Source organism: Pungitius pungitius, chromosome 11 (genome assembly GCF_949316345.1).
Source record: "Pungitius pungitius chromosome 11, fPunPun2.1, whole genome shotgun sequence".
NCBI classification, from domain to species: domain Eukaryota; kingdom Metazoa; phylum Chordata; class Actinopteri; order Perciformes; family Gasterosteidae; genus Pungitius; species Pungitius pungitius.
The window spans coordinates 6,180,487-6,198,828 of record NC_084910.1 but is presented as its reverse complement, the minus strand read 5'-3'; the positions used below and the strand labels follow the sequence as shown (position 1 = coordinate 6,198,828).

The following is an 18,342-nucleotide window of genomic DNA, read 5'->3' as shown; positions in this document are numbered from 1 at the left end:
TACTCCAAGCGCCTCACTGATGGATTGCCACCTCAAGTCAGGTGACACCAGCCACCATACTAAGGAAACCCCTTTTGTCCACTTGAACCTGTCACTTAGTTATTCCGTCATGATCATCGCTGAGGGTGTGAATGAAGATTGACCTGTCTATCAAGAGCTTTGCTTTCTGGCTCAGAGTGAAATGCTGCGCCACTGATCAATTAAATAGAGGCTTGAATTTTGAATGAGAATTTTATTACAGCCAGCAGTTTACAATACAAATCACCTTTCATAATGCTCAGCTATCACCTTCCTGAACACGGCAGATATTCTGAGCATTGACACAGTAAAATGACATAAAACAGGAATGCATTCAAATGTATAATCTCAATTTTTTTCTTCTATTTTTCCATTTTTTTTTTCAACAAATTTTTGTTTATGATCAAGGTCTAGTTTTATCACCTCTAGACCTGGCAGATTAATTGTGTTCTTTTTTTAAGAAATAATTTATCATTTTTCGATGTTTTCAGAGTTTTAGGTTTTTCAATGTTTAATATTTTTTTCGCTTTTTCCATCGGTGAAGCAGGTTTCAATCTGGAGGACAAAAAGAAGAACATCAAAGTTTGAAACTTCTGGCATCTATGTGATACCAAAAAGAAAAATCCCGACACGCACCTTAGACGCTGGGAACCCCAGCAGGGGTGGTGGACTTCTGAGCAGCCTCCTTAGCCTGGTGGGCCTGGAGCACAGCAACAGCCTCATCCACCTGAAACAAGACCACCCTGAATGAACCACTGCACTACAAGCATTTACATAGTACTCGTTCAGAAAGCTGCTAGCAACCAGTTTCATGTCAACTTGGAGCAGACTTGACTACTCAGGACATCAACAGCGTAGCAACCAACTGACCTTGGAGCGCAGCGACTCCGGGGACTCGAGCATGTGGAGAAGTTCAGAGTTGTCAATTTCCAGCAGCATACCAGTGATCTTGCCAGCCAGGCTAGGATGCATGTTCTGGATCAGGGGGAAGAGACGCTCACCTGTAGGAAGAACAACAGCAATTAACGATGGCCTTTTTAGACAGAAGGAAGAAGTCAAATAACGTGATGACCCAGCAGTTGTGTTTGTTGGTTCGCTATACGTCAGTGGGCATGCACTGACCCAGCATCTGCTTTTGTTCCTGAGGAGGGGCAGCAGCCAGCATGGAGGCAGTCAGGGGCTCTTGTCCTTGGACATGGACAGCAGGCTAGAGAAGGAAGGAAAGATTTGAGTCAAGGGACAAATAATTATCACTATTTCTATATAGCATAATAGGAATGTGTATTGTGAATAGTGTACACATGGGCCATGAGCAGTCAGTACAGTAGCTACGAATGCTAATGGTCAAAAAGTACATACCTGCTGCATGTTGACCTGTGGCTGTGATGCCATGTGCTGCTGGGGGTTGCGCACACCAGCGGCATACTTGTACTGGGGCATGGCTCGCACTGGGGCGGCAGTGGCTGATGCACCTGTGGGACGCTGGCCCAGGGCCTGGGTGGCTGGGGGGAAGGTGGTGAGGAAGTCTTTTTAAAAGCTGTTTCTATGAGGAACAAGCTGTGACAAAGGAACGAAAACACTGATCTGAAATACTTACGCATACGCTGAGACGCCATCATGCGTGGGACCTGGGCGTTTGGGGTAGTGGTGGGACGGATGGTGTTGAAGGCCTGGGGTCTGGGAGCTGATGGGCGCATGGCATTCGGCATGTTCTGGAAGTCTAAAAAGGAAGAGGAAACCTCATTAGAGACTCACAGATAAGAGGTCAGTGTTAGTCACCAATTCAGTAAAAAAAAAAAAACTACATAGACTATTCTTTTTACAGAATAGCTTGTTTGTACTTACGTTGAGGGCGCACTCCTTGAGTGGCCCAACGGGGAGTGGGGCGGAGCTGCGCCAGCTGGTTGGCGGAGTAGTATGCGGCACGGTTCTGGGCCTAAGACGGGAAAATAATATACATTACAGTTCGGAAACACAGAATAACAATGCAGCTCTATCTCTAGCTACACAGGAGAATTTAAGTAGGGAGGCAGCAACAAATCAATCAGTAAATCATGGGGTAAAAGACTTACCTGAGGTATAGCCGCCATGAAATAGCCCGAGGGGGGGGCAGGCTGATATGGGTTGAGGACAGGGTTGGGCACAGCACGAACTGTGGCCATCCTCTGCATGTACTGGTTTGTTAGATGGGCTTGACGCTCCTCCTTACGCTGGGCCAGGGCCACATACAGTGGCTTTGTGGCAACAATGCGTCCGTTCATTTCTGTAACGGCCTTTGTTGCCTCCTCTGGGGAAGAGAAACACACAAAGCCAAAGCCTTTGCTGCGGCCCCCCTCCATCATCACCTAGGGGAGAATAAACTCATCAGAATGCGTCCCAGTTGAAACCATCAACAAACATTAACAATGAAACTTGATTGCTGAAGCCTTTACCTTAGCGCTAGTTATGGTTCCGAATGGAGAGAATTCTTTACGTAGGCGCTCGTCGTCCAGGCCATCATCCAGATTTTTCACATACAGATTGACCCCCTGGAGAAAGATATTTACATTGTAATGTTCTATAACAAACATTTATCAAAAATGAGTCAAATAAGCCCTTTCATTCAGAAACAGCACAAATGTATTCAAAAGTACAAATTAGGTTTTGCAAGGCTGCAAAATGTGACAGGGCAAAACTCAGTTGCACCAGAATTACTACGTATAGTTCTGAAGTGTGGTGCCAAAAGCTGTAACGTGTTGAGTATATGGTATATGTCTACAAACAAACAAAGAGGAAGGTCTACAAACCTGGTATCTGGTCATACGATCCTGTTTCATCTGCTCAAATTTACGCTTGAGCTCATTCTGCCGCTCTCCTTTCTTTTGTGCGCGGCCCACATACACTTGTCTGCCATTAAGTTCTTTGCCATTCATGTCATCCACAGCCTGCAATGAAAAAAGCAAGAGACCACTGAAACAGACCGATGGGATGGAGTCGATGGATGTTGGCAGAGGCACAGGGAAAGGTTTCATTTTTCAATTTCGCCAGGGAGAACTGAGTTGATCCTCACTTTTTGTGCATCCTCGTGTCTCTCGAAGCTGACAAAGCCAAATCCCTTTGATTTGCCACTCTCGTCAGTCATAACCCGGATGCTAAGGGAAGGTCCTACAAAACAGCAATCAGAAACAAGAATCAATAAACACAAAATATTACAGTGTAAGCATGCCAATCTCTGAAACTAAATGATTCTCTCACCATATTTATTGAACATCTCCCTGAGCTTCTCATCATCCATGTCCTCCCCAAAGTTCTTGATGTAAACATTGGTGAACTCTCTGGCACGTGCCCCAAGCTCAGCCTCCCTCTCTTTGCGAGACTTGAAGCGTCCAACAAATCTGTTGGTCCGATTTAAATGATTAACTCTCATACACATACCAAGACATGCCCTAAATACTCAATTACCAGATATTCAAAAAAACTTTTAGAAAAGCATTCTTTGTTGTCACCTTCATACACAGCTCTTTGATAACTACAAAACATTATGAAATGAACTACACTTGCAAAGATTAGAATTTTCCCTGGTTATGTCGCCAAGATTCAAGGGCATCTTCACTTGGTTGTATGAAAACAAGGAAACTGGGTATAATTAGAGGTTGGTTTGTAGACAAGATGCAGTTAGAGAAGATATTCAAATAACGTTAATAACACTCCAAAAAACGTTTTTGTAGTCCCACTTACACTTTTCTGTCATTGAGCAACATGCCATTCATTTTCTCAATGGCACGCTCAGCAGCCTCGTGGGTCTCAAAGTGCACAAAGCCGTAACCCTTTGAGCCATTTTCATCACAAACCACCTTGGAAAGGGGAGATTTGAGCATGTCAAAAACACACCATGCATTTAAAGACACACACCTTTGGTTTCACTCTTTAGTCATGCAAACTAGCGTTCTGTATGTAAAGCACTCAAACACAAAAACTGAGGCGGACAAAGGAGAAGCTGCCCTGGCTACCTTGCAGGACAGGATGTTTCCAAATGCAGAGAAGGTGTCATAGAGGGCTTTGTTATCAATGGACTTGTCCAGGTTCTTGATGAAGATGTTGCCAACCCCACTCTTCCTCAAGGAGGGGTCCCGCTGAGACCACATAATGCGAAGGGGCCTGCCTTTGATCACATCGAAGTTCATGGTGTCCAGGGCTCGCTCAGCTAGGGGAAAAAGGACGAAAAATGTCGAGAATTCGAAGCACACGCGGTTCTAGTTTGGAACAAGACCAGTCATACTGTGACATTGCGTTAACCGTAACACTTTATTGGGGGGATTAAGATGGTGCTACACCCTCCCTTGCTATCATTAGCTGGCATTGCGATATAAACTTAACGTTAGGGCAAACTTACCGTCAGCGGGCTGTTGGAAGTTGACATAGGCATAGCCGAGGGATCGACGGGTGATCATGTCTCTGCACACCCTGATGGAGAGGATAGGCCCAGCCGGGCTGAATTTCTCGTAGAGCATGGCCTCGGTTACGTCTGGATGCAGGTCTCCCACATAGAGGGAAGCCATTGGGTAGCTGGGCGCGCTGGGATTCATGGTGGATGACGTGTGATCGCAGGCAGTAAAACTAAGGTTATCTTAACTGGATATATTGTTGACAACAGTCAGCCAATATATGCCTCCTATATGAAGAGATTCCTTTGACCGGTCTCTTCAGAAACTTAGCAAAATGAGCGCAGTCACACACACCAACTGCCTTAACGGTTAGCAACGTGGGCCAGCTAGCTTGATTAGCAAAATGTCGGAGCGTGGCCTAAGCGGTGAGGCTCGCGGACTTCACAATGTTCACAATCTGTACTCAACCTCAGTCAGTCAGTAAACTTAATCACTGGCGATAAACCAAGCAAATGTTGTCGTTTAGAAAAAATGACAACGGCTGCGAGAAAAGAAATAAGCGGTTGACAAGATAATTGGCTAACGGTCTTCACCCACGCTTTCAACAATGAGGCTAACGGCTTGGCTTGCTAACGTTTCTTCTCGTTTCCGTCTTTCGTTCTTTTCGAAGGCAGCGTCTTCTTTGCGTTGCTTGAGTTGGCAAATGAAATCCTGCTTCACCGATTTTTTTTTTCTTATAAAAATATGTCTGCGTGTGCTCTCTAGCTTTTGGTTTGTTTCATAATAATAAAATGTGTGCCGAGACTAGCTCCGGAGCACACCCTACGCAGACGGATTACGAGAATGAAAGGAAGGTCGGTGGAGGTTGTTTCCCGATCCTAGTCGAAACCACAACGCGTGTAGCACCCAGGTGACGTCACACATATCGCGATACTTCACACGAAATCTATTCCAGCGCAAAACGGACGGTTGCTCTCTGCTTGGAGTGCGTCGTCCTGTTGTATCACTATTGTGTCGATGTTAATTTGGGCCAACAGTCTGAGCCATACGTTGTTCTAAATTACTCGATGTACCTATTGTATTTTTCTGAGCCTGCTGAACTGTGATAAGGAGGGAAAATAACTGTCCACACCTGTCCTAACTAACTTACATACTATAAATCCATGATCTTGCTCTGTCGAAAATGATCCCCGTTAGTTTGTCTAGGATTTAAACAATTTGTTTCTCCAGCATATACGTCTCTTAGAAATTTGCATGTACGTCTGAAGAGAAAGTGGTTTCACCGGAGTACATTCCCATTTATTCGTTAGGTTCACCAGAAAAAATTATGACAATATTCCAATGTATTATGTTTGAATCCAACAGTATCTGCAGGACATAATAATGTGATATGTTTGCTTCTCCGCAGTCTTAGGTTTGTAATATTGATGAAACGAGGATGGAAAATGTAACCTGGCGATGTTTTTTGAGTTGTAATCAAATTACTACATATCTTATTTTTTTACATTACCTGCATAGTACATTCTAATATACTTTGATTTCACGTGTGCAAACTGAGGACAAACAGTTCAACCCATGCGCCATTAACTGCATTTCCTTTCCCTCAAGCGTATGGAGACAGGATTTCAATGCCGCATTCCGCTGCGGTGGGGATCCAGTGGCCTCCTCCCACGTAGTCATGGAAACAGGGCAGTAAAACCCATCGCAGTGTTCATTTATTATTTATTTAGCCTTATTTAGACTGTTCATGCAAGCCAGTTTACTGGCTTCTTGATTTTGGAATGAGACACCAGTGAGGATGCTCGCACTCTCGAAGCGGTTGTTCTGAGGTCTTCACCCCACGAGCCCAGACTTTGAGGTTAATGACATTTTGCAGTATCAAACTTTCAGTATATTGCAGTGCATGGTCATTGTGCTTGTCGTGCATGTTGTTGAAGGCAGTCTTCTCCCAACGGCCTGAGACGCTGAATCAAACCACTCCATAAGGAAAGGACTTTGAGTCTCCCTCCCGCCTGTTTGCAGCCTCAATGACTCACTATTTCTGTTAATGACGCACAAGGAGCATCTCAGTAACAAAGATCGCTGACTTTAGCATCCAAATAGATAATAACTTCTTGCGCATTCGGTTATAGATCCCTCGCAATAACATTATCACACAAGGTTGAATCTTTTAAATTATTTTTTTATTCCACTTACATGAAATGACACATATGGCCCCAAATAACAGTTATGCTTGGGTATCCTGTATGAAAATTCCAAAGACATGAACAAAGCTAGCCCGCCCGACCACAACCATCCTTACATCTCCACAAACTAATTCTTAACATGCGGTTGAGGCAAGTATTGAAAAAAGGAGAATAAAAGACAAATCAAATGAAAACTTAATATAATATTAATTTGATAAAGCAGTTAAACATGTGGATTTTTTTTATACTGCTGTGCTCATAAAAACACGCGAGCGTGCTCTTTTGTTCAATATTTTCTATACCTCATAATCGATACATAGAAATACAAAAGCAGGTTTACCCAAAAACAAAGAGTAGAAAGTTGAGCAACTGACAGTAAATGGAATGTAACCGTTGTGGTTCCAACTTAACCTCGCCTCCTAACCTCCACCCTCTATTCCTCCTGCCAAGCATGGACCGACAGCTGCTGTCTCCTACAGTGTGTGCAGCCGAGGTGCATCATCGAGAGACGGTGTTAGTCGACAACAGGGCTGTTAACACGAGGAAGATGCACACACACAGTAGCGTTGGTTTCTTACTCTAGAAGTTGCATGATTCATGAGCTTAGAAATGCATTCTGACCCACCACCTCAATAATGCAACAACCCTATTGCTCCCTCCGAAAAAAAAGAAAAAAAAAAGGTTAGCAGACAAGCAACCAAACACTTTACCCTTTGACAAGGACCCTTCTGCCAAGCAATTTAAAACTTACCCTCCCTCTCCATCCCCTTCCCCTACAGTTACTAGAAAAGAAGGAATAGTAAACCGACAGGAATGAGATGAGTGTTGGGAGAACTAAATAGAAAAATGATGGAGATATTTGGACGACAATGATAATAAGGTGGTCTCAGTGTTGATGGACATGTTGAAGATGAACCGGGATGATGGCAGGTAGACAGGATGACTGGGGTGCTTGCTTATTCTCTGGTCTCCTCTGTCTCCTCTGCTTCCGCCTGGTTATCACAGGTCCACAGCTGGGAAAAGACAGAAAAGAGGAGCATTAATACCCACTTTCTCAGTTGCCTTTGTAGGGGTTTTAAAGTAGTGTTGAATTTACAGGTCACTGAAAAATGTTGATTAGCGCCGCAACCATTATTTGTTACATCAACTGTTTACAGCAGAAAAATAGTTTTACAATTCTGATTTACAGTAATCTTAAAGGGATTCTTAAGCAAATAAAATGCATTATTTCTGGGTTCAGCTCTTTAAAAGGGAACATTTCTTTCTGAATTGATGGTTGGCCGTTTCCAACAATACAATTGAGAAAATGTTCCGTATCAAAATTAAAAATAGAGTTGCAGTCATAAACTTATTATTCACATTGGTACAAAATATGTTAAATTAATCTAAGTTAGTGTATGTAATAAAAAGATAAAGAACTTACTGTCAGGTTGTCCCTCAGTAGCTGCATGATTAGTGTACTGTCTTTGTACGAATCTTCACTCAGTGCATCAAGCTCTGAAATGGCCTCATCAAAAGCCTAAGGGATTAAAACATGTTAGTGCAAGAATGTACAATATTCTCTAGTGGGAGAAGAGATATCTGGTGTTGTGAACTCACGTCTTTAGCCAGCTTGCAGGCCTTCTCAGGTGAGTTGAGGATCTCGTAGAAGAAAACCGAGAAATTGAGGGCAAGACCCAGACGGATTGGGTGCGTGGGCTGCATTTCCTCTTTGCTGATATCAAAGGCATTTTGGTAGGCGTTCTTTGAGTCTTCCATAATGGCTGAGAGAAGAAAAAAGCATAAGCACTATGGAACATTGCAACTGAACGGAGTAAAGTCAACTTTTGCTTTTTATAAAAAAATTACATAGAGCAGCAAAGATAAAGTGTAATACAATCATGTCGTACAACTCCTTGAAGCCTAACCGCCTCTCCAACACTCATTCTGTCCAAACTTAAACGGTTGAAAAAACAAACAGTGACTGATGACTAACACTGTAGAAGGACCACACCTATGTGTAGTATGAACAAGGGCCTCTCCCCGGTCTGTTGAGTAGAGAGCACCAAGGTGACAGCTCGCTGAAAGTTTGACACGCTACATTTTCTGAAGGTTTCTCAGAACACAATGTCAGAAAAGGCCATAGTTTCTGACAGTGGCCAATCATGTGGTGCCGTTTGAAGGTCGACTTCATAGGGAAGAAGCTATTAATGCATAAGATTGAGGTCAAGAAAGTTTAGCATAAAAACTGGAAACGCCATTTTGCCCCACACGGTTTGAATCATACAACCAACCCTCCACTTTTTGTCCATCTGACATCTCTCAAAGGAGAGGTGTCAGATTTTGGTTACAAATACATCTAATTTGAGAGATTAATAAAGCTTGTCTGCTTCTGGAGTCCAGATTAGGTCATTCCCTCTGATATTGAAAACAAGGTTTAAAATATATCCATTATGAAGCTTACATACAAAAAGTTGTGAACACGGCAATCTAAAAAAGGAATAACATTGATTCAACCGCCCCTTTGAAGAAAATCCCATGGATTATCAAAATAGATATTAAATCTTTCCAGACACTAATCATTCACAGATACGTAATGATAAATAAACACTACCACAGTTTGAATAAAAGACTCACTTTTCCTCTCTTCTCCTGTAGCCACCTCAGCCAAGTAGCGGAAGTAGTCTCCCTTCATTTTCAAATAGAAGACTTTGCTCTCCGGTACAGCGGCGTTGACGATGAGATAAGTTTCCAAGAGATTCTGTAGCAAGAAGCAAACAAAGACGTTGGATGTAACATGTCCAATAATAACCATACTTCTTATGCAACGGTCATCAGAAAGAGTGGATTTGTATTCTTGGTTATGACTGTAAACCCTAAATGAGGGTTGAGCTGGTCATGCTGGTTGGAAAGAGGAGGAGGATTGAGCAGGAAGCTGTATGGATGACCGATTAGGAGGGTGCAGAAAGATGCTGAACTCCTGATGAGCTTTTGCTGAGGAAGTAGGTCACTGGGCACAGCCTGGCCCTTTCCAACACGAGCATGCAGCACTTGAAAGCCTCTTTCAAGCCTCCCTGTTGCCAACCTCACTGCTAGCTGGCAGGCAGAACAGAGAACCTTATTGTCTTAAGAGGTTGTTGGAGCATCAGTAGAAACAACCATTTGCTATTTTAAGACCTAGCAGAGTGCTGTTCTGAGCAGGGAATACAGTCACTCTCGCTGTGTTGTAACCTGAGCTTTGCACTTAGCTTGTGTAGATGTGTATGCATTTTAGTGTACCTGTATGCAGGGTTGTGTGTCCCAGTAGCTGGCTGCTGCTGCTCTGAACTACACACACTGGTTTCTGATTGTAATGCTGTCAGCCCGGTCCAAGAAACCCAGTTCAGACCTGCCCTTAAATGTACAACTCCCCAAGTGAAGACAGAAGTCTTGGGCCTCTAATGCTCTTTACATAGAAATAGTACTGTAAAAGGGGCTGAGATTTGGTTGAAGGCAAAAGTGAATACGTGATTCAAAATATATAGGGTCTCACAACTCCCTTTTATATCCATAGCTCAAATACAAGCCAGTGTAAAAATGGATGAATGTTCGTATGATTCTTTTGGCAGGGACTATGGTTTTGAGCTTTCAATCCCCCAGGCCACAACCCTATTCCAGTAGAGGAAAGGCTAGGGATGTATAATGGGGAAAGCCAGAAGAGACACCAAATCTGGAGTGTTTTCCCTTCTTAGAATTTAGAATATAGTGCCGTTGCAGCACAAGTAAAAAGAAGTTGCCAAAAAAAATGAATAATGCATCATACTAGGGCTGGGTGGCATGGCCAAAGATTCATATCACTTAGTTTTGCATGATTCTTGCAAAACCACTGTATTGTTTGAGTAAAAAGGACCGCCGGCCACCGTTCGCTGGCCAACTCGCTCACAACAGCGAGATAGCGGCTGTTGCTGCTAGTGTTGCCACCAGAGGCAACAGCATCAGCAACTCAAAAAACGTGGCAATAAATCATTTTCTGATTAACTCGCGTCTGATTTTTCAAAACCCCAAAACAGACACATCTCTGCATCCTAGGTGGTGAGCAGTGAACAATGGGGCTGTCACAATATCAAATTTGTGTTGTTGCCAACAGTATTTGCAGTATTATTGCAATTTTCAGACCATTTTATGTCATGAATAACAATGTCAATATGATAGCATAGGAATACGCTCTTTCAAAGAACGTTTTATTCGTCAGACATTAGAATCAGTATGAAAAAAGATGCCCTAAATAAAATAAAATAAGTGCAAGGGCGGGCGAAGCAGCGGGCTTGGTGCGATGCCGTCAGTTTGAAAAAAATATGTCCAGCGTAAAAGCGCGCCGGGGAGGTTTAACCGCCGGCAGGGCGATGCGCTCCGTGGCTGCAGGGAGAGACGGAGCGGCTCGGTGGCACCAACAACCTCGCGCCCAAAGAGAATGAGCAGTCCGGAGGAACCAAAAGTAGTTTAGGGTGAAAGACTGGGCGGATGGTTGTTTTAGGTGGAATTTTAGCGTAGTTGTGTTTCCTGTTTTTAAATAAAGTTGATGCACCGGCTCGTTCTCGTCTCATTTGGCTTAAAGCCAAAATGTTGCCACACCGGAGCTGAAGATTGCGGCTTCGTAACCAAGTCCATTTGGACTTGGTCATCCCAATTGTCTGTAGATATCATGAAAAATAACACTTCATAACACGGTGGGTTCGCGCATTCCCTCTCTATGTCCGCGCTGTGCGTGCTCGCTGCCTAAGCCCCGCCTCCGACAAGGAAAGCAGACGAGGGAAGCGCGATAAACTAAAATGTTGGTGACGTTCATTTATATCGCACTAATTTTCCAATATAACATTCCATATCGCGACTAGTGGGCAATGGATTTTGCTGCCTGCCAAAGAGTGGTATGATGGTGTGTAAAAGATTTATACCTGAAAATTAGAACCCACCCATACATGAATTTACATTTCCATTGTTTATTTGCTAAGAAGCGCAATAGATTTCTTTACTAACATACCAAAGACCATGTCAAATTTGAAGTAGTATAGATCGCCTTCATTTGAAGTTGGTTATCTGAAAATATATTGTAAACACTATGACAGGTCCATATTTTTAACATCCAGAATTTAGATGAAAACATTCCCTGAGAGGTTTGCTGAAATTGTCAAAGTAATACTGTTGAGGACGACTATTTTACTGGATAGTGTTTTTTTTGGGCTACACTAAAAACCGGTCACACATCCGAACTCTGATGAGGCTCCTGTTGGGGCTGACACTTTGATCAAAGGCATGGTCGTCTGATAAAGCTTTAATATTTCAAAAGATAATGGAAGTAATACAACATTGTTGGCTGTCCCAACTACACCAAAAATATTCATTACTTTATGTGGAGAGCATTGCAAAGAACACATGCTGGGTAAGTATTCGGTTTTGGCGAGCTCATTCATTCTGAGTTTTCTTTGTCGTCTCATAGTTTGTGATTTATTACTTCAATCCTTCTTGGACTGCTTAGTGCCAATTCAATTGAGGAAGTTGGTCACATATGAAAGAAACTGCTGATGCCATGTAATCATCAGCAGTGAAGACCACTTGGAGCATTACCATATATCAGCAGTAACCCACTTGCTACTTCATATACTGCTGTAGAATTTGGCAAACTCTGAATATGAATAATTAAGTCTATAAGCCAAGTATATGTTTGAAAGTTATTTTCAGATACCATATTTGAAATACTTACCATGCCGTAGGAAAATGCTACAATAAGCCAAAGTCAGCCCTGTTAAATGGATAACCAATGGATGAATAAAAGATGGAACAGTTGAGACTTAAGACTGCCATTTGCAGTAATGAGGCTCTTGGGCGTGGCACTTATCAAGGTTCAACAGCATCATTTCATAAAAGAAAGTATGACTGAGGAACTAAACTCCCTAAATGTCATAATATAACCAGAAGTTTGATGACAAAAGGCTGGAACAGAACACAAGCTTCAAATGTCGTCCAATAAAAATGGTAAGAATCTCACCAGCACGTCCTGGCAGATTTCTTTCAGCTCTTTCTCAATCTTTTCCCGGTACTCTTTGGCCATGGTCTTCTTACTTTCGCAGTCAGCCTTCTGCTCAATACTGGAGACCACGCGCCACGAGGAGCGGCGCGCACCCACAACATTCTTGTAGGCTACTGACAGCAGGTTGCGCTCCTCGTTTGTCAGGTCGACGTTCTCCTCCGTCACTGCCTTCATAGCAGCGGCCATGTCATCGTAGCGCTCAGCCTGCTCGGCCAGCTTGGCCTTCTGCACCTGTTCCTTCTGGACTGCCTCGGTCATGACTGCTCACTGGACAAAGAAAAGCAGAGCAGGAAAGAGGAAAGCTCGTGGTCAATTAAGCACGCTCGTTCTTATCTTTTTATCTGAGCACGTACCTCTTTACCGGAAGCTAAAACGAACGAAAATAGAATACCAACAATTTATGAACAATAATTTGGTTGGTTTTAATCGATTTGAAGAAATATAAAGAATTATACAAGGAACCACTGATGCACTCAATGACTGCACAGCTACATGAGTGAACGGGTAATTGGAAAGGAATAGCAAGCGCAACCAACCAGACAGGGGTCAGCAATTTTGGGGGAGCGCTTCCATTTGAATCGGCAAAGCTTTTTTGGCCTTAGAGGCAATCGTTCAGCAGTATAGATAACACACCAACCGTTTATACGCAATGTGTACAATGCAAAAAGCAAACACAAGATATGATCAGAATCATAACAGAAAAAGTCAAAGGAGATGAGATTAATACGAGTGGTATAAATAAGAGCTTAAGTTATTAGAAGCCAGTCCAAGATCATGACCTTTCTGGGGGACATCCATTCACACCCCAATAAACTGAAAAATCAACAACTTTCTTCATTAATTAGAAAGATTTGACTTGTTCCCACATTGAAGTGCAAGAGAGCAGGAGACAGGCTGATGTTGCCTGTGAGGGGTTTGAAATGAGTGACTTAAGAAAATAAGATCTCCCAAAACATTTAGAGTACCAAATATTTATTGTTTTCAAAAGTATAGTCATTTTTTGGGGGGGGGTCATTAAAATAGGATTTCATACTAAAAAGGAGTACACTGTATAAAAACCTCAGGGGGTTGATTTAATGACAGTATTAATATGCTCCACATGTGTGCAGATAAAAACTCCATCAAAAGAATCTACAGCCATTTAAGCCTACTGACAAGCTGATCCAGCTATGATCAATATTTGGGACACTGTAGAGGAGAGGTCACCTTTGCTCGTTTCTCTTGCAATGACAGGAGGCAGGTGAGAATTGTGCAGGCAATTTAGCTTGGGATGGACTTATTATAAAGCTATCAAATGATAGCTTTATGATGATAGCCAGCTGATACAATGTAATGCAGTGATGTGTAGACTTGACAGAGGAGGGCTCAGGAATTGGTATTGCTAAATCAATAGCCTACATCTGCTTGACCCATCCAAAACCACCAATGGGGTTACACAAAAAAATAATCAATTTTTTTTCCCATTCCAGAGTTCATGTAGTGATTTTTTTTTTTACCACAACACATTTGTACACTCATCACTTGGCAAGTTAATAAATGTATTTCTATTACTGTGACAAATATAGGCTTTCAATGGTCCTTTGACATTCTTATGGCTAACATAACCAAAGCGTTTCAGCCCTTAGGGGCTGTAGCCATTTGGTGTTGTCTGCAGGTAGGGACACGTTTCAAAGCCTGCTACGGAATCTTCCCTTCTGCAAAACTAGCAGAGCATTGATAAGCCCTGACGTAACTGACGCCTTTAAATTGATTTAACATCTTGCTGCACATTTGCTCTGTCGAGTTCCTCCATCTTCAGAGACACACAACGCAAGGAAATAGGACCGCTATTTTGAGGGGGACAACACTGGAGTTATATGCTTGCAATACATTTGTAAACACGCAAATAAATCGGAAACTCAATCAATAGTCTACCGCTACTATGTTAGATGCATTGGTATCTCTTTGCTCTGTAAAACAAAATTCTACATACATGTATATAATTTTTTTTAAATATGAACAAGCAGAATGTTGCTGGAGTAGCTTCTAACTACTAAACTAAAAAACCTTTAGTTAACTACTTAAGGCCACCGTAGTTATCCAACATGCTTGAAGAGGGAGGGGTGAGCAGAGGGGTGCAATAGGCCACATACCACTAGGTGCCACTAAATCTTACTAATTATTAACGTTAGTATTGTAGAATAACTACCAGCACAATAATCAAAAACGCCAAAGTGCTTAACGGGTTGGCAGAACTAACCGCTTCAGCACGGAGGAGCTAGTGGTGTATCCGACGGTGAACATGTGCAATATGACCCATGGGCCCTGAATGCGATTTAACAGCAAATAAATGCTACATTAGGTAACGTTAGTTCCGTAGTTACACTTTAAGCCACGTGTGCCTTCGAGACCGCCTGTCAATGCCAAACAGCAATGATAACGTGATACATTTGCAGTATAAATGGGTTTGGTATTAATGGCTATCTTCTCAGGAAACCCAGAAGTGCCCCCCTCCTTCTGTGGTATACACACACACACACACCACCACCACACCCAGCCCTGTACCTGTGGCTCACCGAACGTGCTAGAACACGGAAATTAAAGAGCAAAACTACAGCGGAACACTGATGTTCGGTTCTCCTTTGTCAAATATACTAACGCCCATCCAGTGTATCTAACTTTGGTTAAATCTAACCTACGTCCAGACGAGAACCTCCATTCAGCGAAAGAGACGCAACCGCTACTACTAGGCCCTCGTGACCAGTTTCCACAATGGCGTTGACTATTTCCTGAAACGAGGAGTTTGTAAATTCGGCCAGGGGTTAACGTTAAATCTATTTTGTCATACCTACGCCAACGACGTCCTAGTGTAAAACCCAAAAATAATAGCTCCGTTGGCATGTTCGATGGGTTTAAGGTTAACATTATGTCATATGGATCGCACTAACGCCATGTCGCGTATTGGTAACGTTGGTTTTAATAACGCTAGTTAAGTTCATTTGAAAGGCATCACCGTACCCGTAGAACGCGTGTAAATCTAAAAACAGTCAGCAGATGTGTAACGTAACAAACGCTAAATCGAGAACGTTAAAGTATAACACGCATTTAGCGCTAACGTTACATGCGACAGCAGACGATGAATTAAATTAATTCAATTGTTAGCAAACAGTTGATGAGCATATCGAACTAATTAATATAACCTCAAATTAGTTCAATTCTATCAAAGATTCAACCTTCGACCCGACTTCCACGTCTGCCTGTCTGATGGTCCGTTTATGAACCAGCCATTAGACACATCCCAAACTGTAGCTAAGCTAGCCATTGTTCTTTAGTCCGATGTTTGCCGCTACATGCAGCTCCACGGTCAATCGAAGGCTGCGGGCTTCGATTATCACTAGATTTCACGATACATTAGAAACCTAACACTACATTATGCAACTAAGAGTGCAGTTTCAAACTCATTTCATACCTGTGTTCTGGCAGATAGCAGTGATTTCGGCGTGCCAAGCTACAGCTGATTCTCTCAGCCCGTCTGTGTGAATGCAGTACACGGGGTTTCCCTCCAATCACACCAGTCCAAGGCAGGGCCAGAGCGGAGGGGGAGGGGTCGGTGGGGCATGACGTCAAACATATCCAAGGCAACCGAACACGAGACATTGTGGGAGGTGTAGTTTGCACTCTCATTACCACCATTGCACAATTCTTCACGAATGTAGTCAATATCGGCACACTTTAATGTTTAAATAATACATTTGTTATTCAACCACTAAACCTCAAATTTACACAGTAACTGATAGTGTTGTATTGTCCTTTGTCTGACTGTAGGTGCCCCATTTCAAACAGAACACACACAAACACAGCACATTGTAACTAACCCTAAATACAGCCCATCATATGGGTAACAAAATGAGACGCTGTCTTTTTACACAAAGTGGGGAACTCTGGTTTGGGTTTGCTGGAGATGCTGAGGCCATCACAAACTAGAACACCGGGCACATTTCTACAGAGTATGTCTTGCCTAATAGAAACTACTATTTCTGCATCCTGGTTGGTTTCCAAGGGGAGCGAGTGAAGCTATTTCTGCCATGTCACATGTTTTCCCCTTAGGCAAAGATATCAAGCTTGTAACCTATTTAAGTGCAGATCAGATAGTGTTGGCTGTAAAAAGGCACAGGCGGCAGTGCAAAAGGTGAGGTCCAAGAGCGTTGTTGTGTCAAACCAGTGGGATACGACGGAAAGGAAACAAGTTTGTAAGCTAAGTGATGATAAATAGTTTAAAGACGCATAACCAGTTGGGTGAGTCCTCAGTCCTTCAACCACATCTAGTGAACTTTGACACACATTGCTGAAATGGCAAAATCCTAACCGGCTCCAATGATTTTTCTTATGATTATTCACTGGATATCACATTATTTTCAATAAACTCAACAATTGTGATTGTAATTTACTTTACAATGTAAAGGGATTCTCAATGTCATGCCATGTATTATGAGCTCCAATGTGAGATGCTTTTGAGGAACCAACTTCCTAAGCCCCCTTACAGTGACCGTTGGGATCATCATTATGGATTATTGAGTCGAGATTTAGGGGCAAAACATGATCAACTGTATAAAAGGTGAATGGTTTCAACACTTGCTGAAGCCTCTGTCTGTACATGGAACTCGTCGTCTAGGGCAACACAAATATTCTAAAGCACCCAATCAATAACACACGAGGACTATTAGTCAGGTCTTGTAACGTTCCCACTGAAACCTTATTATGAACTTTCTACATTTCTTATTACAGAATTAGTTTTAGAGTATGTTTCATAAATTTTGTCCTTTAACAGGGTATAAACTGACAAGCTATCAAACCTCAGATTATTCTCATTTAATGGGATCTGGAGGCCTAACTGAAAAGTGCGACTGATAAAAGTTGATTCATGTCCTTTTTCATCTCACAATTTATATAAATGAGCGGCTACTGTTGTATGATTGATTATAATGGTTCATCATGATTCATATAAAAATATTACATTTTATAAAACCGCTATATATATATAAGAGCAACCCTGCATTTGACACTCATGCATTAAGAACTGAATAGTCAGCACGAGGAGTAAATTAATTAGTGCTTAAGATAGAGAAACTAAAACATTGCATGATGTGGAAGCTACAGCGACCTACTGAAGGAGAGTTGTAGCCATTACGCCTCCACACCGACCAACTAGGGGGACATTGAAGACTTTGGATGTCTGCTTCGAAGTGCTGCTTAAAGGTCTTTGGGTCCGGCATTTGTCTCATGAAAGTATGGGAAAGAAAAAAAGTGAAAAATGGGAAAATATATATTTTGACAGTTGGTATACAGCAGTATAGCAGTAAACAAAGCATGAATTAATTAAATGACTAATTAGTAGAAATGTAAACGAGAAGCATAGAGGGGAATGAAAGGTGCATCAACTGGAAACAAGTGATATCAGCTGAGATATGACAAGTGATATCAGCTGAGATTTCAGACGAAGCAGCCTAAACAATCATAGGATCAATAGATGTGCCAGGCAGCAATGGTTGTGAAAAAGAACTAGGTTAATTGACACTTTTTGGGTCACAGGGATGAGGCAATTAAATTGGAAATGTCCCCAAAGAAAATCCGATTTTCAAAGTTATAACGAATACCATAACTAGGTCAGCGCTATAATTGTTTAAGACGTTTGTTTTTAACTGACTGATATTCAAAACACCGGAGAGAGACAAAAATCTTCCCAGAAACCGTG

The 18,342-nt window shown here is 42.3% G+C and overlaps 2 protein-coding genes across 2 annotated transcripts; both read right to left on the bottom strand.

Annotated features, from left to right (window-relative positions):
- Positions 1–217: 217 nt before the first annotated feature.
- LOC119197550 (polyadenylate-binding protein 1A) lies at positions 218–5,266 on the bottom strand. Its single transcript, XM_037453960.2, has 15 exons — positions 4,391–5,266; positions 4,008–4,201; positions 3,736–3,851; positions 3,253–3,392; positions 3,068–3,162; positions 2,805–2,942; positions 2,451–2,546; positions 2,091–2,363; positions 1,864–1,954; positions 1,616–1,738; positions 1,378–1,520; positions 1,141–1,225; positions 889–1,019; positions 655–745; positions 218–573 (listed from the first exon to the last, which is right to left on the bottom strand). The coding sequence occupies exons 1-14, from the start codon at positions 4,581–4,583 to the stop codon at positions 656–658; spliced, it is 1,908 nt and encodes a 635-aa protein (XP_037309857.1). The 5' UTR covers positions 4,584–5,266; the 3' UTR covers positions 218–573; position 655.
- Positions 5,267–6,543: 1,277 nt separating this feature from the next.
- On the bottom strand, positions 6,544–16,183 carry LOC119197527 (14-3-3 protein beta/alpha-B-like). Its single transcript, XM_037453907.2, has 6 exons — positions 16,060–16,183; positions 12,570–12,878; positions 9,185–9,308; positions 8,168–8,331; positions 7,992–8,087; positions 6,544–7,581 (listed from the first exon to the last, which is right to left on the bottom strand). Exons 2-6 carry the CDS (start codon positions 12,867–12,869, stop codon positions 7,525–7,527), a joined length of 741 nt encoding a protein of 246 aa, XP_037309804.1. The 5' UTR covers positions 12,870–12,878; positions 16,060–16,183; the 3' UTR covers positions 6,544–7,524.
- Between the last annotated feature and the right edge of the window lie 2,159 nt (positions 16,184–18,342).

Coding starts and splice junctions, on each gene's coding strand:
- LOC119197527 (XM_037453907.2), bottom strand. CDS start 12,869: ATGACCGAGGCAGTCCAGAAGGAACAGGTGCAGAAGGCCAAGCTGGCC. Junction 9,309..12,569: donor AAATCTGCCAGGACGTGCTG/GTGAGATTCTTA, acceptor TTCTTGCTACAG/AATCTCTTGGAAACTTATCT. Junction 8,088..8,167: donor CCTGCAAGCTGGCTAAAGAC/GTGAGTTCACAA, acceptor TTAATCCCTTAG/GCTTTTGATGAGGCCATTTC.
- LOC119197550 (XM_037453960.2), bottom strand. CDS start 4,583: ATGAATCCCAGCGCGCCCAGCTACCCAATGGCTTCCCTCTATGTGGGA. Junction 3,163..3,252: donor GGAGATGTTCAATAAATATG/GTGAGAGAATCA, acceptor GCTGTTTTGTAG/GACCTTCCCTTAGCATCCGG. Junction 1,955..2,090: donor TCATGGCGGCTATACCTCAG/GTAAGTCTTTTA, acceptor TTCCCGTCTTAG/GCCCAGAACCGTGCCGCATA.